The sequence below is a fragment of the Notolabrus celidotus genome, chromosome 12 (genome assembly GCF_009762535.1).
Source record: "Notolabrus celidotus isolate fNotCel1 chromosome 12, fNotCel1.pri, whole genome shotgun sequence".
Classification (NCBI taxonomy): domain Eukaryota; kingdom Metazoa; phylum Chordata; class Actinopteri; order Labriformes; family Labridae; genus Notolabrus; species Notolabrus celidotus.
Genome location: NC_048283.1, coordinates 27,797,640 through 27,822,292, shown reverse-complemented (window position 1 = coordinate 27,822,292; position 24,653 = coordinate 27,797,640). Strand labels below are relative to the sequence as shown.

At 40.1% G+C, this 24,653-nt stretch overlaps 1 protein-coding gene across 1 annotated transcript; it reads left to right on the top strand.

The window, feature by feature from the left end:
• The first annotated feature begins 11,609 nt into the window (after positions 1 to 11,609).
• On the top strand, positions 11,610 to 18,300 carry irx4a (iroquois homeobox 4a). Its single transcript, XM_034698213.1, has 5 exons — positions 11,610 to 11,880; positions 12,775 to 13,026; positions 13,910 to 14,016; positions 15,731 to 16,041; positions 17,151 to 18,300. Exons 1-5 carry the CDS (start codon positions 11,836 to 11,838, stop codon positions 17,858 to 17,860), a joined length of 1,425 nt encoding a protein of 474 aa, XP_034554104.1. The 5' UTR covers positions 11,610 to 11,835; the 3' UTR covers positions 17,861 to 18,300.
• Positions 18,301 to 24,653: the final 6,353 nt, after the last annotated feature.

The window sequence follows — 24,653 nt, the reverse complement described above, 5'->3', positions numbered from 1 at the left end:
ACTGTCCATGTCTATTGACACATCAGGCCCTGATTTTGACTGAAGAGTTGAAGAAATAAAAGAATAAAACTAAGGCAAGAAAGTTCTGAATTATGAAATACAAAGTTCTTGATGTGGCCTACATCTCTGGCTTTTTTTTAACACAACAAAGAACACAGACAACGGAGTGAAAAAAGCCGCAATAGGCCTGCTGAAAGGAAGCGGCCCACTCGGAGAGTGAGATCTTAATGTAGCGATTAAAGTCAGGTAATGCTGCTGACAAGCCTGGTTGAAAAAGCATGTCATGCCCATAGCTGCCACAGTTACTCTTGCATTACCTGCCCGTTTTTTATGCAGAACTGCGAAAACGAGAGGCTTAAAAAGCAACTGCATGTTAAATAGGTATTAAAATTGTATAGTTTTAATACCTCCAGGTAGAGGAAAATATTCAAATGCATCTCTTTCCTCTTGTTCTGCTTTTGAGTGATTGAAGGAACTTGTGATTGGGTTTCCACATTGTGCTCCCATCTGCTCATGCCAGCCCTTATCCGCCTTGATATTAACATGGCTCTTTCATTAGAAAGCCAGCCCATTTTCTGGTTTATGGGTAAAATAAGATGCAGAATGAGACAATAAAGTGCATTTGTGTTTCAGTGGATGCATTATGAATAAATAATTGTAAGTGCCTGCCTTGGCTGCATCGTCTTCAGGAAGATAATCACTGCCTATAACACATTCCCTGCCCCTGAACGCAGCTACGCTCAATGTACTACCTCTATTATGTAGGTGAATATTGAAAGAGGATCATGACTTTATAATATCCATGTGCATCAGGGGCAGAAACAAATGGAAAGAATGTGGAGGAGGATGGAGACAAGTCATTTCTGGTCATCCTTTGTGTGGATATTTCAAGACAAAGAAAAAGAAAGTAGAGGAAGATTTATTTTATAAATGTGCACCAACATGACTTTCGGTGCTTTTTCTTAGACCGGGATTTGGAGTTTGCTCGAACTTTACCAAGTACATGTTGGTAAAACATGGGCACACTGTGGTGATCTCCTGTCCAACACACAGGCACAGGGATAGAAACATAAAACCATTCATGCTATTGATTCATCTCTAGGACCGCAAAGCTCTAATATTACTTTGTTTCAATCATTTCTGATTACATAGCAGATCTATGTATGGTCTCACTATATGTTGATGATGCCCTGTCATATACCTCAGTTTGCAAACCACTAATCATTGCAGCTTAAGCCAATGCATCAACTTCCTTTCCAACATTCATTTCTCCTTACTAAGACTCACTCAAACCTAACATTTACAGGATAAATATAATATTGTTTGACATCCAATTAATTAAATGAGATATTCTGCATTCTTAAACTGTTATCACAAAACATCAAGCCGCTTTTAGAAATTGAGGGTTGCTGAATTCTGGCCTTTGTTTTAATAATCAGGAGTCTTCTAGCTGAAGCCAATTAAAAAAATTAAATGCTCCTTATTCTTCAAGGAAAGCATTTTAGTAGCATTTGGAGTCCTGTAATATCTTCTGTATGGTTGTTTCTCAGTCTTCTCTTAAGTGCCTTCAGCTGGTCAAAAATGCTGCTGCTGCAACTATCACTAACTTTTATTCTTCCCTTTTTGCAGTAAGCTCCTGTTCATTACCAAATTAATTCCATAATATTATTGTTGACCTCCAAGGCTTTACGTGTCAGACCCCTGGTTATATCCAAAGACCACAGACTCAATAAGAGCCTAGGCGCCCTCTTAGCTCTGCAGATTTTCTGTTTTTACCTAGAGCCTGATTTAAGGGAGTGATCCTCATACTGAACCCAAAGTCGCTAAATATTCTTTGTTTCTCTTTGCATTAATGTATTTCTTGATTTTCTTATTTTTAACTTAGTTTTGGGACATTTTAGCCTCATTAGATAGGACAGTGGAAGTGACAGAGAGTGGGGTATGACATACAGCAAGGACTCAAGTTTGGGAGTCAAACCAGCAGCTGCTGTCATGTGGGTTATGGCCTCTGTGTATGGGGTGCCCACTTTCACCACTGAGCTAAAACAGGTGCCATCATTTTCTTGCTTTTGACTTGATTTGAATCATCCTGTGTAGTTCTTAGGAGAGTATTTATAAACATAATAAAAGGTTTATACCATCATGTTTTAGTGACCAGTTTGAGTGAAAACAAGCATTTTGCAGGGATGGCACACAAGAGTCACTTTTGAAAGCAAGTCAAAACAGCAATTAACAGACTGTCCAGACTGGCACAAGTGACTGTACATTAATACAACACAAAATATTCCTTGCAGATTTCAGATTCTGGAAATGTATTCAGTAACTGGCTGCACATGGCTGCAGCTGGGTTGGCTGCACTGGTGGTGGTCTCAGGTGTCGGGGGAGACGAGGGAGTCAGTGGTCTGGTCTGAGGTCTGTCATGACAGAGAGAGCAGCCACCTGGCCCCTGTGTTTGAGTGTGTGCGCGCGCGCGCGCGCGCGCGTGTGTGTGTGTGTGTGTGTGTGTGTGTGTGTGTGTGTGTGTGTGTGTGTGTGTGTGTGTGTGTGTGTGTGTGTGTGTGTGTGTGTGTGTGTGTGTGTGCATCATACCTTGGTCAGTGTCATTCCAATGTCTGACATGATGGGTCTGCCGTTGGTGACACATGCAGACACACACACACACAGGATGACACATTCAGGCAGAAAGGTGATTGACAAGTCTTATTGTTCAGCTGGTCAGGCTGTTTGCATTTGCTTTCCTAAAACGAACAAGGAAAGAAAAGCTACAATGTGATCAGAGACATAAAAATTACAATCACATACATAAGCCTGTTCCCTCGGGCCGAGGCTCTCTCAGCTCATACTCTTCTTTATCTTGTCCCCGATTGCACTCTTGAAAGACTGTTTCCAGATACTTTTAAATATGACAGACTTGGCCTACAACAGGCTGTGATAAGCTTCAGCTGTTTCATTTTAGTCTGGGGTGGGACTCCAAAGTCACCGACAATGGAGGGAGCAAGATTATTCAAGAGATGTTTGCAGTGGGTTTGTGTGCGTGATCTAGGCAGGATATGAAGTAAGTTGCAACAGTATTTAAGACGCTGTCTGTTTTGGGGACTCTCCCAGAGGGAAAAACGTTCAAAGTGTGTTCCTGCATGAAGACTTCCATTGAGTTCATCAGCATGCATGCTATGTAGATGTGTAGCTCTTTCTAGTACCATCTGTTATAACCTGCACTGCCAGCTATCTGTAGGGTATTGAGCTTAGCTAACAGTAGGGTTGTATGAAGTGCAGACTGACCCACTGCCCATGACCAATTTGCTGACACTCTTGCTACTCCTCTCTGGTCACTTGTTGTCCTAAATTGAATCTCTACTTTGAATCAAGCAAATTTCCCAATAGTATACCACTGCTTTCTTTAGATGCCTGATTATGGCTTAATGAGAAAGAAAAGCATTAAAAGCGTGAGGGGCAAGTCTGCCTTGAAGCTGCTGCTTGTTTCTGCAAGTACCATCCTTTTGGGAAAAATACTGAAGCACAATAGAAGAGCCCTCTCTGCAGTTCATACTGGTACTGTATATAGTATATTATATTAGATGACAAAAAAGGTACCACAAGTGCGTCTCATACACCAGATTTTACAGCAAGTGTTCTTTAGCTAATCTAACAAACACACTTTCTTTGTTTCCCTGTTGTAATATACCGTCCAACTTTTATAGGCTGATTTTATTTTAAATACGCAAAATATATCCCTTCATTTTGTCACTTTCATTTTTTTAATTTTTGCAAACCATCCAACATAATCACAATAATACAACTTTTTTTCTAGTGTGTTTCATCCCTCAATGGAACAGATAATTATTGTATATGAGGAATATAATGTGTCAGCCACCAAATAATCAATACAGAAATTTAAATTATAAGAGGAAAAATAATAATAGAATCAATTTGACCCATCGTTTTCCCACACAAAAGAAATAAAATCAACTTAAGCAAAATTAAAAAGCATTGGGCTTTTCCAACGATCCAGATAATGCCTCCAATCCAGTCAGCATTTAAAAAAGCACCTCTAATGCATCAGTTGCCATACATTTCAACAGTGTAAATATAAAGATACTCTTTTACACTCTGCATGTAAATCACAGGGATGACCACAGATGAGCAGGTGCAAATGTCAGTGTTACAAGACATTTGATTGTTTTCACCCGTATCTTGGACTGTGTAATGGGCATACATACATACTGAGTCCAAGAACACAAGCAGTGAACAAGGGGCCAACACCAGGATTTACAAGACACGTTGAGCTCACATTTTTGGGGCTTGGGAGTCTACATACAGTATTTCAGTGTGTCAGTCCCTGGTCAGTTGCTAAGGGAACACCTGCAGATAGCTAGTTAACTAAGTGCAGCGAAGATGCTCCCCTTGTGGCGATCAATTATGGATGAGCCAAGAGAACTTTGACATGTTAAACCACTTAGAGAGGCTGGAGAGGAAGAACAGCAAGAAGAGGGATGGGAGTGAGAGGAAAACTGAAAAAAGAAGGCTGGTAGACTCATCTCAGGCATATTATCCTGGTATTGTCCAAAACCAAAAAGGTCTACTTCCATTGAATTTTATCACCACCCTGCACTCAGCTTGAGATGATATAAGAAGGATAATGGGCATGGTAACATTGAAGGTGCATGCAGTTGCGTTAAGCTGCATATATCTGAATGTATAGTTTCATCCTGTGAATGCAGAGCAAACTAAATCTTATTTATTTATTTCATGTTTATGAGTATTTGCACTATTATTTTGGAACCGTGGCCATCATCAGAAAATATTACATATGTTTAATTTAACTGCCAAAAATCAACATACACTTGAGTCTGCTTTGTCTTTAGTACAACTTTAGATTACAGACAATACATTTAAGTTCATATGTTTTGAACCCCCCAAAAAAGCCATATGATACAGTGCAGTACAATATAATATGAGTATGAGTGCAATATATGGTACAATAAGATGTAATATGATACAAAACAATACAGAACAAGATGAGATGATACAATATGGCACAACACGGCAAGACTCGATACAACACACTATGACAATGTGATACGATGCGATTAAATACAGTACAGTTCAATATGATACGAGTAAGAGCATGACAGGATACGATAAAATGTGATACGATACAGAACAAATCCAGGTGATATGATACGGCACAACACGACAAGAAACTAAACAATACATCACAGTATAACAAAATACTATAGGATACGTTAAAATATGTCACGGTGCAGTACGATATGATACGAGTAAGAGTATGATACGCCACGGTAAAATGCGATATGATACAAAACAATACATAACAAAACTAGATGATATAATATAGCACAACATGACACTAAACGATACACTGCAATATGACATAATGTGGTTTGATAAGGTAAAATACAATACAATATGATATGATACGACACGGTGCAGTACGATATGATACGATGCGATATGATATGAAACAAGACAAGACTCAATGACAAGATATGATACCATACAGTACAACACAACAAGACCTGGCAACGTACAATATGACCCAATACGATACCATACGATACCAAACTGTACACCTTATTGTTCTCTTAGGTAAATTGGTCTTGGATTCAAGTGATGCATACATCTAGCTGCCTCCACAGTAGTATTAATAAATAATTTTTTTTTTTTTTTTATGTCCATATGTAAACAGAAGCATATACCAATGAGAACTACAAACATCATATATAATACATTGCATACATTAACAAATAATATTAAGTAACTACATGTAAGGCACCTATTACACATCTTACCTGGAAAAAAGGGGAAATAAAGCACTACATTCATTTACATCATGCCTTGTGGGTATCTAAACTAAGCCCCTGAAAGTTTCAATGAAACCAAAATATACAGTATGTTCAGGACTTTTTATAACATGTCTTTCATTTATTGTTATCTCTGCACTCTATCTGGCCTTACAATAAAAAAAAGAAAGATACCCAATTGGTCCAAAACTTAAAAAACCCTTAAGAGTGCACTTTATTTGGAAGTGTATTTTAAACGAAGAGTTGTCACGATTTTATTCTCAAACATCTTGTTTCTTCCTCTAAACCTGGACATATCTCCAGGTAAAGGTTCCCAGTATCAAAATGTTTATAGCCTGACCAATCTAACCTGATAAGCACATTTAAGGAAGTAATTTTCAAAGCCACTGACTCAATGTTGCACAAACCACCAAAAACAAATAGCATTTATTACCTCCTGGAAACGTCCAAGAAATCCTCTGCAAAAATAACCAAAGTCACCATTTTTACACTGAGCGCCTGAAGCAGTCAAGCCTACGATCCAACTCATGCAAAAACCATTAGAGCTTTAGGGCCAAGAGAGAAGGGGGGAAATCATTGTGTTGTTCAGGGGAAGAAATAAGAAATACATTGAGAGGATCGTTGGAGATCAATATTCCATTTGGACTCCAAGACTAGACTAGACAATAGATACAGGCTAATGTTTTGCTGGATAAGCATTGCGTGTAGTTGTGTGTATGTATGTGGTTGTGTGTGTGTGTGCACAAACACTTGGACATTATGTCTATGACTGCAGAAAGAGAAACATGGTAGCCATTGGAAAGCCTGGGAGCTGCTCCGGGCTTCATGTTGCAGAACAAGTCGGCCTGTGCAGCTGTCTCCAACTATTGAGGTCAGCTTAGGTTTTCACGTTGTGGACTCAAAAAAACAAAACGCATGAGACAGTGGACCATAAGAGGGCTGGAGCAGGACCCTCATACATGAGAGAATTCAATATAAATGATGTTTTATAAAGTCTGAAAAAGAACATTAATGTTGTAAGAAAACAGAGCATGACTCAATGATTATAAGCTCACAGTCTGGGTGAACATTTACAGAATAAGAGTGAAGAATAAAGAGTGATATAGAGACACAAACATAGACACAAACACAGAGACAAGTCCATTTAGAAGAAGTCAATAAAGTGAGTTTTTCTTTCACCTGATGCCAACCTGCATTGGGGAGTTTGAACACGGCAAAGGTGAACATCAGCACTATCACTGAACCGCACTTGATTGAGGCAAGTTTTCGTCTCAGTGCTCAGTCAGCCCTTAGATATGTCCTAACTTCAGAGCAGAATTCACACGTTTTGCCTGTAAAGCACTCCAGACTGAATCTGTGAAGAGAAACTGCTCACTCAAAGCTATCATATTGGCTCAAATGAAGCTCATGCAGAGAGGATGACATACTGTACCTTGTTTAGACTGTCTTATTGATGTGATTCCATCATGTGATTCTGATTCTGGTAAATAATATGATATATGGTTACATTAGCATATCTCTCTTTGCTCTGCAGAGATTACTGCGATTATTTGCTAATGATTACTGTTTCTTTGATCTCTTAGCTTGATGAACAAAGACACTTTTATACCCTTGGCCTGTCTGTCTCTGTTCTCAAACAATCCAAAGCACAAACACAGTAGAGGCACTCCCACACTCCCCTTTCCGTGGCTCATTAATCAACAACAGATTATCAGTAAAGTGACACCTTCATGATTACAATGTTGGGGAACTTTCTAACATGAGTAAAGTTGGAAAGGAGATGCAAATTAGGAGCCTCATTTCCAAGTGCAGCTCCGTTATTTATCAGATTAAAGTAGTTTGACGTTTCAGCCCTCTGGTTAAAAGCAGAAACATGGTTACAGAGCTAAACAAATATGATGGGTAAAGGGGTCATAGGGTTGAAGAACAGGATTATAGTCTAAAATGCGGCTTAAGTCTAGTTTGAGAGAAACGGTTACTTAATGTCACTCAACAATGTGACGAATACTTCTGCATTGAACCCTGCTGAACCCTACTATCTAATCCATACCTAATTAGACCAGAAAATAATTTTACAATCTTTCATAAAGGTACCACGCTGATAATGCATGGTTATAATTTATATTTTCAAAATTGATCAAGAACAAGGAAAAACAAGAAAAAAAAAATGGTCCCAGCATATTTTTTTTTTTTACATTTCTGAGGTAAATTGTCTGCAAGTTTACGTTAAATTCCATACATACAAGTGTTCCAAAAATTTAAGAAAATGTTCCTTATTTTTCAATTTTCCAAAAGTTTTGCAGAAATGTATGAAAAATGTCCAATTAAGGTTTACAAAAATGTCTTATAAATCCCAAAATGTTTCTGAAATCTTTCTGAAAGTCTGGAAATGTCAGATTAAAAAGTCCCCAAAAGTCTAACAAGTCTGACTGACAATTCCTCAGAAATTTTCATCGTAACTTTCAGAACATTTTCAAAGAAACCCCATTTAAAATCCAGAAAGTTTCCAAAGTTTTAGAAAAGTTCTCCAACGTTTTATAAAGTTTCCATTTGGCTTTTTTTTTTCAAAGTTTCAAATTTCATCATATCATCATATTAAAAAATTGCTCGAAATGTGCTCAAAATTTCCATGAAAACTCTTAAAATATTGCATTGAAATTTACGGAAACATTTGTTGAATATGATTTGGAAAGTTTCTGAAAATACAGATTGAAAGGTTCCAACTAAGAGTTTCACAAATAATTCCATGATGTATTTCCCCCACATGTATTCCATAGAATTATTTTCATTCACAAGATCTAGGGACATCAATACTTGTATTTAAACTTCCAGCAAGTGCCCAGTCTATAAACTTTGACCTTAAATACAGCTTGTGGATGGAGTCAGATTCATTAGGTGCTAGATTTCCATGTAAGTGTATCTACAATTACCTTTTTGATCTGATAAAGGTTCAATGGATAGGGCGTGAAGCATTACATACATGGCACAACTTCACTGTATACTCATTTTAGTAATGAAAGCACCTAAACCACAAAACACTTTCAATTTCAGATTGAAGAGTTGTAATCACAGCAATGAAGCCAGCCTCAAGGTCTTGGTGCTCAACCAAATCATATGTATTTCCTTGGTAAAAGGAAATCAGACAAATCTTCAGATCCAATGACACTTCCAGAGACTTTATTCCCCTTGATCTGTAAGGGGTGTAGTATAATTGATAACTCCTCTTAATCTGTTGGCCAACACTTTTCAAATAAACAACAACTGAATAATCAGCACATGACAGACTCATTGGTCTCCAGCTCTTGATTTCACAAATTGACCTCATTATGGCCAAAGAGTGGGGACTGATTCCAAGGGACAATAAAAAAGGAAACACTGATTTCAGAGAGAGAGAGAGAGTGAGAAAGAAAGAAAGAAAGAAAGAAAGAAAGAAAGAAAGAAAGAAAGAAAGAAAGATAAACAAAAGGTCCTTCGCAGACCTTGTAGGTGCTCGGGCCCTAAAAAAATGTTAATCAGGCCATAAACATGGTCCCTTTGTCCTGAACTGGGAAAGCATCTTCTCCCTCACTTGCTCCACTTCAGAGCATCCTTGCTTCCCCACATCTGTCCAAGATGAAAAAAAGGGAAGACTCTTTTAATCTTTAAACGCTAAACAAGCATGAACTCTTGCCGTCGCCTTCATTTTCCGTCTAAAAGCATATACTAGTGCGCCTAAATATTTTATCATAGGCGCCCGATAACACTGGGTAACGCAGTGGATAATGAAAAGGTATACACACCGAGGGGAGGAGGGAGGGAGGGATGGATGGAGGGTGGGTGGGCAGTGTAGTTTAGCTTAGTAGTTTAAAACGTGTCTATCAGACTTTCACAATGTCTTCCAGCTTCTCTCTCACATACTCAAGGTTAGAGGTCCATGCAAAGGGCAATAAAGAAAATAAGCTGAGAGGCCCTGATTGCAGCAAATATCTGAGGAAAATAAAGGCCACTCAAGTGTGTGTGTGTGAGTACGTGTGTGTGTTTCAGGGGCGCTCCCACCCTCCCCAAAATCAACGTGTCATCACTTTCTCATGTTTTCGTCCACTGGGTGTGATGTTGAAGATAAATTGGGTCCCGCCCTGCCATAATGCACTGCGTGTCACATTAACCCCAATGAATTAAAAAAAAAAGTCTCAATTAATAAGACAAAAAGGAGCTGTGTGTGGAGGTGTGAGTGAGTGTGTGGTTCAGCCGTTCAGACGGGTGGTTAATGTTGAAGTGGCATTAGAGTTAATGCAAATTAAAACGCACGGGCTGATCTCGTTTGACCCCCCCAAACACACACACACATGTACACACACACACCCACACTTTCCCCCGCCCCCTGTTCATAGCGTTAATGCGGTCATTTGCTCGGAGGTACTAACCCTATAATTCAATTTGTCCAAATGAATGAGAGAACAGACAGTTTATACAGCCCGTCCTCCCTCACTAACACACCTTCCTCCCAAAATAAAACACAAGTGAAAAAAGCAGGAAGAAAGTTGACTTAACCAAAGCACAACTACTCCACCTTCGGCCTTGTTTATTACTTCTTTCATCTGTAAATGAAAGCGAGCAATTATTGCAGGTGCCGTTATCATATTATTATGTTGGCCCCGGTCCCCTAGATAGTCATCAATCACTCTCAATCGACCTGTCACCGGCAGGCACGGATCCAGCTGGAGAGGAGAGAGGGAGAAGGAGGAGGGTGAAGAAAAGGGAGGAGGAGGAGGAGGAGTACATCATCATTAATTTGAGGAGTGACCCCCGGGGCTATCCACATGTCTCAACCCGGGATTCTCCAAGCAAGGCAGCGCGCGCCCGGCGCTCTTGCTACTGTGGCGCGAGAGTTGTTGGAGGTTTTTGGATGTTTTGGTCACTGCAGTTTGACAGTTTTACCTGAACGCAACACACGTGACTGTAGAATGAGAGGAAAAAGAAAGGATAGATAGATAGATAGATAGATAGATAGATAGATAGATAGATAGATAGATAGATAGATAGATAGATAGATAGATAGATAGATAGATAGATTTAAAGTTTATACAAACTGTATCCTCCTAAGTCCTTTTTGTGGAGTATGTGGTCATGAACAGCTCTCTGGAGACTCATTGGCTAAAGCGTAATACAACAGCACTCAAGTGAAATATGATCTTTTTTTGTGGGTAATTATTAAAAAATACAGTCAAAGCGTAATATGTGACTTTTTGGTGTAAATGTTTAATTTACTAAAAGACTGAATGTCTCCCTCTGCCCAAAATGAAATATTCTTTACTAATTAATTTAAAATCAATTAGTTCCCCTTGTGATTAGCATCAGTGCGGAGCAATGATAAGAATGTGCTTAATTAGGCCTAATGCATTTAAACTGATACATACGTTTGCATATTCAAGACACTGATTGGCCTAATTGATTGATTAGGGCTGTAATTTATTTTTTACCTCTTCTTTTTTTGTTTCCTTAATGCCCCCTCCCCTGGTTCCTCTCAAAGAACGTCCTGCCTGATGTGTGTTTTTGTCGTCATCCTGGGAAAGAAAATGCATATTAAAGTTACAGTCTGGTCATTTTTAGAGTGGGAAACTTCTGACGTCAGAGTCACCGCCGTTTAAAACAACCTGCCTCAGCTGCTGACGTCTTTTATACTACTTTTTTATAAGGCAAAAATATGTATCTGACAACAAAGTGATATTTCAGCCAAAGAAAGTCTGTATTGATTTGATTCTTTTATCATTTCTTATCGACTTTTAAGAAGAAAAAGGAAAAGCTAAGGAAGATTTTCCTCCAGTATTATTTTTTTATTTTTTTCCTCCGATGAAAGCCGTTTGAGTGGGGGGCATTTTGCACAAATTAAACATGCTACTCTGCTTCGCCCTATAAGCATCCTAGGAGCCTGTGCTTACCAATCAATTGGTACAGTCAAACAGAGCCGCAGCCTGCGTGAGAGTGGAGACCTTCAGTCTCGCTTTATTTCTGGATATTGGGGGACCTCTCTACCATGTCATATCCACAATTTGGATATCCCTATTCGTCTGCTCCACAAGTAAGTTCATTTCTGTTAATTCAATAGCTTGGTTAAGTTTTGACACCGCTGCAATTGATTATCTCATCGATTTAAGCGCGATCACTTTACGCGTTTTGGCCAAGAATCAGGGAAGCTGTCACCGAGCTTTCGGGTATCCGAGAGGTATTTCGTTACTGCCAGCGATACCTGAGTTCCTGCAGAGATAGAAGGGAGGTAAGGAGAGGATAACAAAAAGAAAGCGAGACCCCGACCTCTCATTCACTGATTTCTGTAAGATAATAGCCGCTCTGTAATGTCAACCATATGTTTATCTTCACCGGAACACGCATGCCAACTTGTTATGCACGCGCTGTGTGTGTTTTGTGCCGTAACCCAGCTGCTGTTTTGTTTTGGCTTTGAGCCATAAAAAATCATTTGGGCATTACTTCGGGTATGACTCGGCGACATGCGCTATCTGTTTGTTTCATTTGGATCACAGCTAATAGACGGGTCGTTTTGGGCACGTTTTACGCGCACATTACCACTAAGATCTGAAGCATCATCCACCATCAAATATCACTCTTTACATGCCATTTGATGTTGTTTTATTACTTTGGACAGATTACATTTCAGAAATAAATGTGGGATTAAGGAGGAGTCAATTCAGGTCAATTCCGAATAAGTAAAATCATGTATCTGTCAAAAAGTTCTTGTTTATTTTTTTTGAAATCAGAAAAGTCAAACGATTTTCGAACAGTTAAATCATGATTATACTTCAGAAATTGTCTTATTTTACAACTGAAAGCCAAAAGTTATGAACTAACTTCGTGAGTTTCCAGGTCTTGCATTAAATTTAATTTTTTCTCTCTCAGAATTTCAAAAAACATGCCAATAACTGTCTCAAAGATTAACTCTCTCTCGGTTTCCTCCTAGTTCCTGATGACAACCAACTCTCTGACCACTTGCTGCGAGTCCACCGGCAGATCCATAGCCGACTCCGGGGTAGCGGCGTCCGGGCAGACACCAGTCTACTGTCCCGTGTACGAGAGCCGGCTGCTGGCCACGGCGAGGCACGAGCTCAGCTCCGCCGCCGCACTGGGCGTGTACGGGAGCCCGTACACCGGCAGTCAAGGCTATGGGAATTACGTTACATACGGCACGGACGCCTCAGCTTTCTACTCGCTGGTAAGCCCTTCATCTGATCCCTCTTGGCATTGATTAATGTAGCTGCAGGGTGCTGAGAGGCGAGCCAGGCACACCTCTCCTCTTTTTGTACACTCCACATCGCTGTAAACCTGCATTTTACAGCTCACGATTCACCCTCAAATCATCTTTAGAAATTAAATGAAATGTATTGAAAATAAGATCTAAACTCAAATGTTTGTGATAGACTTTGCCTTGAATCATTTTTATGACAGGACAGTAAAAAGTGTAATCGTTCTGCTCATATTAAGATTAAAAAGAAATGACCTGATGTTAAAAATGAGTCTGGCGTTGAAGTCTAAAGTTTGTATTATACTGTCATTTTTTGTTGTAAAAAATATATTTCAAACATTTTTATTAGACAATTCTCAGGCCCAGAAGGACTAGAAAGAAATCTAATCAAGTGGCTTTTGTGTGAAAATGTATTAATGCCTCACATAGTGTTGAGATAAATTAATACATTACTTGTAAACTGATTATTTGTCAGTAAAATAATCAAACATGCCTTTTTTTAAGCAACCATCCTGAAACTGTCTGATAGATTTTATTACAATGATCCCTTTACAGAACAAACGTGTGAACCTCATGTTTCCTGGTGTTGCACACAATTGATTTGGTAAAATCTTAAGTTTTTATTTGAAAAGACTTCACCATGTGTAACTGACAGACTACTTATTCATTTTGCAAGATGTGTCAGTGTTTCAAACTCTGACTGACTCATTAAAAACTGCACAAACTTTCACCTTAATACAACTCAACTCAAACTGACATCAATCATTTTTGCAAACCAGGTGAGTCATTGAATGTATCAGAACTGATTCCCTGTTGTATCACTTTAAAATGTTTGTCTTTGTCTTTTCTGCAGGGCACATTTGATACTAAAGATGCGACAGCTTCTGCACATGCTGGAATAACACAGGCAACAGCCTACTATCCTTATGATCCAACCTTAGGACAGTACCAGTATGACAGGTGAGTTGTGACTATAAAGATGTGACTGTTCTGCTTTTCTCATATGTTAACCACGGTCATATTTGAGTGATTTACTTTTTTTTCGTTTGACCAGCTAGAAAAAGTTTTGATCTTATGTTGAGCAAAGTTAAACTCCTCTGGTGCACAAGTTTGCAGGCGTATGTTTTATAGCAGCTAGAATTGGATGTTATCAAAGTTTGGGCAACCCGTTAACACTCAGGTATCATGCATATGATGCACTAGATTAGTCCAAGTTTGACTGGTGTTTGATCAATCATTGCTGGGAGGTCCAAGTCATTCTCATCACACCTCAGAATAGAGGTTCATCTCCTGACACATTTATCTCCTGATGAGCTCATGTTTGGTTCAGAAGACTCATGCTCCTTTCAGAAAGACATGAGGCCTTTTCAGTGCTGTGAAGAGTTCACCTGCCACACTGAAAGGTCTTCCCAATAATGGGATGACATCTTAATGAAGTCCGTGATGTGCGGAAAATGTAAGCTGAGAATGACAACCATGGCTGATTGTTTACTACAATGAGAACGCTCTTTGCACAGAACCAGCAACTTAAGAAATGCACGCACCAGCATGTGTCGGATTGATTACTTTAACGGCACAAGAGTTCACATAACCTAAACATAAAAGCCAGATTCTTTTACCAATCACTCTAAATTCAGTTTAAAGTGCAGAAGGAGTCAGCGTAATAAGTGCAAATACAGCAAAAGGCCTCAGTCTAAAGTAAAACTGGATTAGAAGAACAAGCAGGCCTATTCTGCCTGCGCTCTTCTTTTACCTGAGGGCTCATCATTACACTCAATAAAGCAATTTTACAGTCTATTTTATCTGCCAGGGTATGGAAAGGTGCTCCTTTGATTCCCTTAGCAGTGTTTGACCTGCACTAAGCTATACGGAGCAATAAAGGCCTCATAAAAGCCTCCCCTGAGAGGACTTTTACAGCTCACTGCTGACTGAAAATCAACACTGTGCATTTTAAATGGAGCTCTATGGCTGATATTTATGTGAGAGGAGAGGTTAGGGAGGAAGTTGTATGCTTGGTTATGAATGTTTTTAATAGGTGATACATTGATATTTTGAAATATATGTGCATGTAGTCATACTACAATTAGCAATATAACTGTTTAACACTTACCTTTAAGGTATGATTTGTGTATTCCAGAGGACACTGAGAGCAGATTTATTTTGGACACTAGTGTAGGCCCTGCAGAAAAGGTTGCTTTAAGCGTCTCAGGGAAGTTATGCAAAACTAAGTCACTATTGCCTCGCATCTTGTGTAGTAAAATCTGCATTGTTATAGCAAATCTAATGCTGATACAAAAATAAATATGACAATTTACTGCCACAAATAATCATAACGTTTCCAAAAGGATCGATAATAATGAATACTGCAGTGGGTTTTTAAGGGGGGTGAAAAAGCCTCCTCTGCTTCTTCCTGGTAGTTTCTTTATGTGACCAACATGTGACATGTTTACTATTAATTTTAAAAACTTCACACTTTTCCGGAAGCACAATGAGTTATGAATAGTATTGAGAGGCTTATAAAGCATGTTTTGCATACATTTAAAATGATTGTATGTCACATATTGCTCAGAAAAGAAACAGCCAGGGCAACATTTGAGGTATTTTTGTGCAACAAGCATCACTTGTGATTTTTAGCCTCTCATTACCATCATGTTTGTTCTCTTCTTACTAACAGATACGGCTCCATGGATGGTGGAACAAGGCGGAAAAACGCCACGCGTGAGACGACCAGCACGCTGAAGGCCTGGCTGCAGGAGCACAGAAAGAACCCGTACCCAACCAAAGGCGAGAAGATCATGTTGGCCATCATCACCAAGATGACCCTGACTCAGGTCTCCACGTGGTTCGCCAATGCCAGGAGGAGGCTCAAGAAGGAGAACAAGATGACATGGCCGCCCAGAAACAAGGGCTCGGAGGAGAAGAGATATGACGAGGATGAGGATGGGTCCCAGGAGGAGCAGATAAAGAGCGAGAACAATGAGGATGGTCAGTGTCACTATGTTGTGTTGTTCTAGATTGTTTGGGGATAATCTGAAGTTTCTTTACCTAATAAGTAAATTAAAATGATGTACCGGTGACCTGTTTGCTGAGATTAGTCACATAAAGTTTGCTCTTTTTGTATTGTATCTATATAATTCTCAATAAGAGGCTGCACTAATGCACTATAGTCAGTTTGAGCAACTCTTCCTTGCACTTACGGCCGGTCACCTGAGGGATCTGGATGACTACAAAAAATACCCAAGAGCAACTGAGAGAAAAGTCAAAATTAGACTTCTGTGTAGAGTCCTCTTAAACTGTGTTGAAAAAAACTCTTGTTGAAAAGTCCAAGCCGATGTACTGTACACAATAATGACATTAACACATTGGCATTTATTATTTCTATTTCTTCAAAAATGTCTGTTTTAGAGAGATTAACATGATATGATAAAATCAAGTTCTCTAAACCGATTCAGTCCTTACAATTGATTGTTAAAACTGTTTGAGGCTTATTACAAGAAGGTAATGATGCCTCATTGCATTGTTTTTATTATTCTCATAGTATGTGCTGGAATTAGACTAAACTAAAGTATTTATTTCTAATAAAAAAGTAAGTGCCCATGTCTGTATAGGCATGTATGCAATATCTATAAAGATATGCTGAGGGGATCTGAACATGTAAAGAAACCTGGAACTTTACATTTAAAAGGGCCTGGTTCAGTTTCATATAGGGATGAAGTGGAGGGTCAAACCACCTTCATGTTTGAGTTGCTGCTTGTTTTTTTTTCACACTTCTTCTTTGAGCTGAGAATGACTCAGTAACTCATATTTTTGTAGTTTAGATGTAATGTTGGTGAAATCTCATTCATGACTTGATGTTCTTTAAGTCATAACAGAGGTCTTGATATTTATTCACTGTTGTCAAGCTGCACACGAGTTTTTTCTAATTCATTTCAAAGGTAGTTAACTTTTATTTGACAAGTGTAACTTCAATTTTCAGCAGCTCTCAATCTGACAGAGACACTTCAGGATGCTTTTATCAGATATGATGCCACACATCGTATGGTATGTCATCTCATATTTCCCTGACATGTCTGTTTTCCTCTGTTCTCCTGCAGAGACCAGGAGTCGGCCCGATAAGGACCTCCAGCTGAGCGACCTGGATGACTTCGACACACTGGAGTCTGAGAACTCAGAGTGTGAGCTGAAACACCGCTACCACATGAACACACACATGACCACGACGAGCGACTGTACCGCTGAACACCTCATGAAGGACACGTCTCTGAAAATCTCCATCCCGGTTTCTCTGGGAGGGGAGCAGGACTTGAGCAAAAGTTGTCTGAAAACGAGTCCGGATGATTTCCAGGCGGAGAGCAGACAGCAGGTGAAGACGTGCTACAACCAGCAGCAGCAGCAACCAGGGCACCAGATTTTAGACGGCAAACCTCGTATCTGGTCTTTGGCCCAAACCGCGACCTCTCTGAACCAGACTGAGTACCCGTCCTGTATGCTGAGGTGCCAGCCCCCGCCGCCCTCCTCCCTCACCCCCTCCCCCGCCGCTACCTCACCCGTGTCCGGCCTGGACAACAGGCAGGACTCGCCGGTCACGACCCTGAGAAACTGGGTGGACGGGGTTTTCCACGACCCCCTTTTCAGGCACAGCACTTTGAGCCAGGCTCTGACCAACAACACCGTCTCTTGGACCTCGAACACCAAAGGCCCCGCCATGCTGGAGGCGGAGAGGAGCGCGGCGGCCTTGCAGCAGCACCAGGACTCCTCCAAAGACAGTTTCCCCAAAAATATCAACAAACTCTTCTGCTCCTAACAAAACCAAAAACCACCCTTTGATTTCTTGGAGAGAAACAGAGACTTTTGTGACTGATGGGAGAGCCTGTTCGCTCTCAATGATCCCCTCTTTATGTTTTATTCGTTTTTAAAAACAATGGTAGCTGTTAAATTGGCGGTACACAAGTGAAATACCCGGACCAGTTTTTGGTAATTTGATTTTACGCACGCACAAAAAGTATCGAAATGTATAACTAAAAGTTTACATCCTGAAAAAATAGGCCTAAGGTTTACATGAGTTTCTTTTTCAAGTTTTCTTTCTATGCGCATGCAAATGTAATTGAATATTATTTAGGTCTCAGAAGTGGAGTATCACTATTAAAAGAAAAAAAAGAACTCTCACAAAATGCACAGCTCTCTTAGAAAGTGAGAGCGTCTCAACTTTGTTCACTGAAAATAAAAGCAGTCGGTTTCTGAAGAGCGCTTGTGACGTTGGGTTAATAAGAGGAAGAGAGGGTGCTGTCCAGGGTGCTGAAATACAGGGAAAGCTTGCCCTCTTTCAATGTTTGCACGTTTTATTTTCCTTCTGATAATACATCCGACTCTACAACACATCGGCCCTGGGATCTGCTCTTCAGTAAGCATTACTTTTTATAATTTCAGCTCATTCTTAACCCATTAAAACAGGCCCAATCTACATCTCTCACCATGTGTTATTTTTCAGAAAAACATCCACTCTCATTTAGTGACAGCGAGAAAATGAGGCAGCTCAAGCCTCCAGACAGAACAATATCAGTATCTAAGATCTGCCTCATTAATTCCCTCTAAACAGGCTGTAATTGGGATGTTCACAGTCATATTTCATGTCAGCCTATTGATTTCCCCTCTCTGCTCTCTGATAATATTATCGGAACATCTCAACAGCGTCCATGATGCAGCTGTCAAAAGGGTAAGTTATTCGCCATGCGTCCATTAATGGGTTCAAAAAAAGAAAGCAAGAAGACGGAGGCCCCCTTTGCGAAATCATTTGAAGTGAGGAGTTTTCGTTTTGACACTAACCCCTCAATTTTCTTCAAGAAGCGGGGGCCCTGCAAGAAAACCAACCTGGATGCTGGAATGGAAAAGGTGGGGGGCTTTACGAGAGAGGGAGAGAGAGAGAGAGAGAGAGAGGCACTCACGTCGGCTAAAAGTGAAAAGGGCAAAGGAACTCGAATTAGTTGTTGTAGATAAAAGGGCAAAAAGAAAAGGAGTCAAGGGTACTTGACAGTAATGGCGAAAGTGGAGCTCTCGGGGGACTCTGTCTCTCCTGTGAGAGGGGGTGGGAGAAGGAGGGAGGGCTGGTGGTTGTGGTGGAGGGTTGGGGGCTTCAGTGATGAATTTTAATGGGAAAAGCACATCTCACCCCCCTCTTGGAAGAAAGTGCAATGGTGGACAAAAGGGATTTTCTATAAATCGGAGTGGGGATGTATGTTTCTATTTGCTTTCTTGGCTCGTTCCCTGCAGCAAAGTTGACATGACTGCAGAATAAACAAGACAAAACAGAGAAAACAGAGATATCCGACAGGTGCTTCATTATAGAGAAATATTAAATTCCCATTCTCTTAATGTAGGCATGTTTATTGGCCCACATGTAAAACTGTTTAATTTTTCATTGCCACTGATAGAAAAATTAGGCCAGAGTTTAAGTCTCCGCAGATAAGACAATATAGCCTCGACATTTAATTAATTTAGCATGAGGACAGATTTTATTAGACCTCCCGAACCAATTGGTGTCTTTTTATTTGAGAGAGAGAGAGAGAGAGAGAGAGAGAGAGAGAGAGAGAGAGAGAGAGAGAGAGAGAGACCAGCTCTAACTAAATCATTCAGCCGTGGCAAATACGAACACACAGAGGGAGTGCGATGGTAAATTAACAGGGGCTTTTTACATAGAGACCAAATAAAACTGTAATCAGCGACGCGTTACTTTTCATTAAGCGGGTTTGACAGCAGCATATTCAGCTACTCCGACACACGGAGGGAGCAAGGTCCGGAGCTGGAATAAACTGCTCTCGAACCGAGGAGTCATAAGATAATTCCTTAAGCTCCATTAACAACTCTTAGCCGCAGGAAATGGGCTCCCCCTGAAAACATCTCCAAATCTAAAAGCTTTATCGACCTGGCAAACCTCAGCTGATGGCTTCTTTTTTTTCAACCCCCTCTCTCTTTCTCACCCTCCCTCTCTCCCCCTCTCTCTCACGCCCTCCCCTTTTTTCAACTTAAGGGACAGAAACGTCCAACTGAGGTAATAGACTTTGACACAACACATTAAATGGGAAATGAGAAAAGGGAGAAGAAAGGGCACTCTTAAACGCCTTTTAAACGTTACCAATTAGAGGTTTAAAACTTGAATAAGATGTAGGCCTTTGGCATGTGCCTGACTGATGGGACATTTAACTGAATACCTTCCTTGCTTGGTAAAAGCTTCACGTAAGTGAGAGCAGTATGTAGTCCTCCTGTGAGGCAGCTGAGTCAAGGGACTCATACAGAGGGAAAAGTCATGTGCAACAAGGTCTCGCAGGTTTTTGACCCATTTTTGTTTCACATGGTATCCTAAATCTCGTGGAACTTTTATATATTGAACCCATTTCATCTTCTTTTTTTCAACAAACATCCTGTTACACAAACATGCACTGTTTATTTTGTGGTGGAAGGCCCAAAAATGAGACCGATGACGCAAAGCAACAACAATCAGCAGCTCCCCCAGAGAGAGAGTGTCTGGGTCAGGTTAATACCACTGTGACCCTGAGCCATAAATATATTTACACATCATTACACATCAACATACACACACTCAGAGACTCTCTCTTTCACACACAGCAACACAGAGAATGACATGCACCCCACATGTCAGGCTTAATTGAATATTTAATCTATTCATTGACTAACATTAATAAGGTGAGAATAGCCGTAATGTGATCAAAGCTTAAATGAAAATATGAAGCATGACCTCACACAGAGAGCAGTGTAGAGGGACCACACACACTTTAGCGCAGTCACACACACAAACACACACAGAGAAGCAGAAGGAACAATGTTGTAATGACCTGAGTACCCCTTCCCAAGAATCAATGTGATGGCCTTTTATTCTAATTAAAATAAAGTGCATTATTATTAGAAAATATAAATTCCCTGCTACAATAAACAAACAGCCCGTAGGTGTGTAATCATATCATTTCAAAAACATATTTGCCTCTCTGAGGATTAAATTACATCTAAATGTCAGTTGGTGTGACTGCTTGGCATGGCTGATCTTAACAAATGAACATATTGATAAAACGCACAACAACAAGTGGATGAGAGGAGTTTACAAAGTCACACAGAGGAGAAGTAAAACACTTTTTATAAAGTTCACAAAGTAGTTTGTCGCTTTATGTTCCTTGTTATCATCCACCAGCCACCAGGACGCCCCTCCACTGATGTCAGGAGGGGTGTAGAATATTTACCCCTCTACTTTAAAATCTAAAGAGCCTCCTCTTATTCTTCCTCCACTGCTTGGAGATATGGCCTGCGTGTAAGTGTGTGTGTTTGGGGTCATGTGTGTGTGTATTTGTGGCTGATGTGCTCTGGGCCCTGCTGCCAAAAGCACATGTCCAGGATGTGCCTTTAGGCCCCAGTGACTGGCCTCTATCAGGCCTCTATCATCGCCTCCCTGCAGCGCTTCCACAGGTCAAGAGGTTTTAGCCTGAGGGGCAGCGCTTTTCACCGTCCCAGCCGTTTCACTCTGACTGACTGGGCTGGAGATAGAAAAAGCTTCCCATATCAAGAAGAGTTTTTCACATCATAGACTGCAACTTCAAGAAGTCAAGTGAGGTCATTTTATGTAAAGAGCATTAAGAAACAGGATCTGACCCGAAGTGCTCTAACACTGATGCATATGGTTTTGAATCAGCCTCTTTACTTAATACTAATAAAAGACAGTGAAAAATACAACACAAAAACAATCTCTAAAAATCTATTAGACTGAAAATAATATGATAAAAAGTAAGAATTTAATAAAATCAAAAGAAGGAACAATCCAAGAGAGCACTGAAAATAAGCACCAGACTGGATTTAAAGCAAGTCAAAAATAATCTTTGAATTTAATTTAAAATGATGTGTTGTGTATTTAAAGAATCAACAGTAATTCTATTGAAAATAATTCCAAAACAATATAAATAAATATAAATAAACCATGATGACAGCTAACAGAATATTTGATACATTAGACAAATGAGAGTATATTCAAAGTTAGATTTTAACGTGCAGTAGAAGTGGACACAGCCCCCCAAGAGTGCTGGATCTTTATCTCACACCCTCTTAAGACTAGTGGAAAGGTCAAGAGGGTCTGATCTTTAGTCATCACAACACACTTCAACTCTGTCACACAACTTTGACTCGGTCAAGGTCCACACCAGATAACTGAGATCCTGCAGGCAGGCATCCGACGTGTTGGCTGTCTTTTTGTCATATCTATCTCATTCTAGTATATGACCAGTGTCTGGTGGGACACTCATTCATGAAAAGAAGGGAGATGTTCGCTAAATGTAATATTCCACATTTTAAATCTTTCTCTATGTTTGTTGTCTCATTATAGGCATTATGAGCATGCATATTTGTTATTTCTAGTGGATGTATGGTTCTCTAAAAACATTCATAAATAGTTATAAAAAAAACATATTAATATATATTTGATGATTAGGTCTAAACTGCAGAGCTGAGATAATCTCATTGTCCTTTCATATACTTGTGAATGAGATTTAAGTCAACTATCCCAGAGCATCTCGAGGTAATATGGTGTTTACAGTGATTACACTGTAAAGAGCAGCATCTGATAAATTAACCTAACAAGTCATAAGTATGTAATCTAGCTGTACTGAGGGTATAAAGTAATGCACAAATAGAGAAGAAAGAAAGAAAATGAGATGGACATTGGTTTTTCATCTACAGTACTGCTCAAGCCATGTAGAAGTAATTGCTAAAGGTCAAAAGAGGCTGTGTTTTACCAACACATTTGTGTTTATCATTCAGGACAGATCAATACCATATTGTTGTTTTTAAAGAACAAAAGCCAGAGGAGACTTAACACTGACCTTTGCTTCCATTTCCCATTGTGCTCAGGAGGTCCAACAAAACATACAAATGAGGCCCTCAGGTTCCCCTGGATATAAAAGGTTTTCTCAAACTGCTGGGTGGGTGTTTCTCTGTGGAAAGTATGGTATGCTTTTCTTGTACAATAAATCTCCTTTAAAAAAGACTGGAGAAATGCGATGCAGTTTCTCTTGAGTGCCGGGGTATTATTACTTTCATACTCTCCAACAAAGTTAAGAGACATTCTCAAGAGAGAGGAATATAAACATGAGCTCTAACAACAAACACCTTCAAAAAAAAAGCTACACGTAATTAAAACATCTTATTATCAACCTGATGTTAAATTGACTGTATACTCCTTACAGTGGATCCATGCAGCTTGTAACTACTCATCATACAATTATTTAAGAAGCCTGATGTTGATTGGATTATGATTTGCTCAATCCAATTTAGCAGAAACAAGAAAATAGTCCCCCAGGTGTCATATCAAGCTCTAAAACCACTGAAGACTAATGCGAGGGAACAAGGGGTTACTGATATACCCTATTTATTTATGTGGATGATAGTGAAAAAGCTAAAATCATCAACCATTTAAGGTTGCGAAAGTCAGTAATGTTAGAGTGTAAAGTTGTGGCGAGGGAAGGTGTTCATTGGACAAATTCAAACCAAATAAGGACGAGGTGTCATTGGAGAACATTTCGTCCTTGTCATCTCCTCCCTGCAGAAGTGAGGCATGCTTTTGTGGATTTCTAACACCTGGCCCAACCTACTAGTATCTGAAAGACAGAGAGGACAAGATCAATCAAAAGGTGGGGTCTTCACACAAAGGGGCCAAAAAGACACAGATGGACCAGAGCAACCAGAAGGGTGCCAAAGTACAGACAGGAGAGCCACCAAACTAGAAGTGCGACTCTGGATGAGGGTCAGGAGATAAACCAGATGTAAAGAGCTGCTCTGGGGATGGTAGTACGGTTGATTCAAGTTGCTTCAGGGTATGCTATTGCAACTGATGATCATGTCAAAGACAGGGTGCAGGATGGGCATGCCAGAGGAGGACATTACAGGAAACCTCAAGCCAGGAATGCAGAAACAAAGATCTGTGCAGCTACATAGAGAAAAGAGGTCACTGCAGATCCATGAGGAGATTCACTTTAGCTTGGTTCTCCTGTCACCCCCTACTGCAAGAATCTTGGCATCACCTTTGATAAAGACCTTAACTTCAACCAACAAATCAAAACTACAGTCCAGTCTTGTTTCCACCAGCTGCGCAAAATCTCTTGGATCAGGCCCCTCCTTTCACACCATAACCTAGAAATTGTCATCCATGCATTCATCACTTCCCGATTAGATTATTGTAACTCACTCTACTACATCAGCCTAAGCAAACCCAACCTCTCAAAACTCCAGTTAGTCCAAATGCCACTGCCAAACTCCACATACACACACCAATAAAAGGGAACGCATCACACCAATTTTAACCCCCTGGTTGCCTGTGGGTTTTAGAATTGATTTTAAGGTTCTAACACTCACTTTTAAGGTCCTAAATGGACTGGTCCCTGAGTACCTAAGCAAGTGTCTAAAAATGTATGTCCCCTACTGCTGCCTGAGATTCTCCGGGAAGTCCCTCTTGTAACTTCCTGGAGTGAAGTTAAAATCCAGAGGCGACCGGGCCTTTGCAGTCAGGGCCCCGTCACTCTGGAATGACCTGCCGGAGAAGATCAGGCAAG

Coding starts and splice junctions, on each gene's coding strand:
- irx4a (XM_034698213.1), top strand. CDS start 11,836: ATGTCATATCCACAATTTGGATATCCCTATTCGTCTGCTCCACAA. Junction 11,881..12,774: donor CCTATTCGTCTGCTCCACAA/GTAAGTTCATTT, acceptor GTTTCCTCCTAG/TTCCTGATGACAACCAACTC. Junction 13,027..13,909: donor CCTCAGCTTTCTACTCGCTG/GTAAGCCCTTCA, acceptor TCTTTTCTGCAG/GGCACATTTGATACTAAAGA.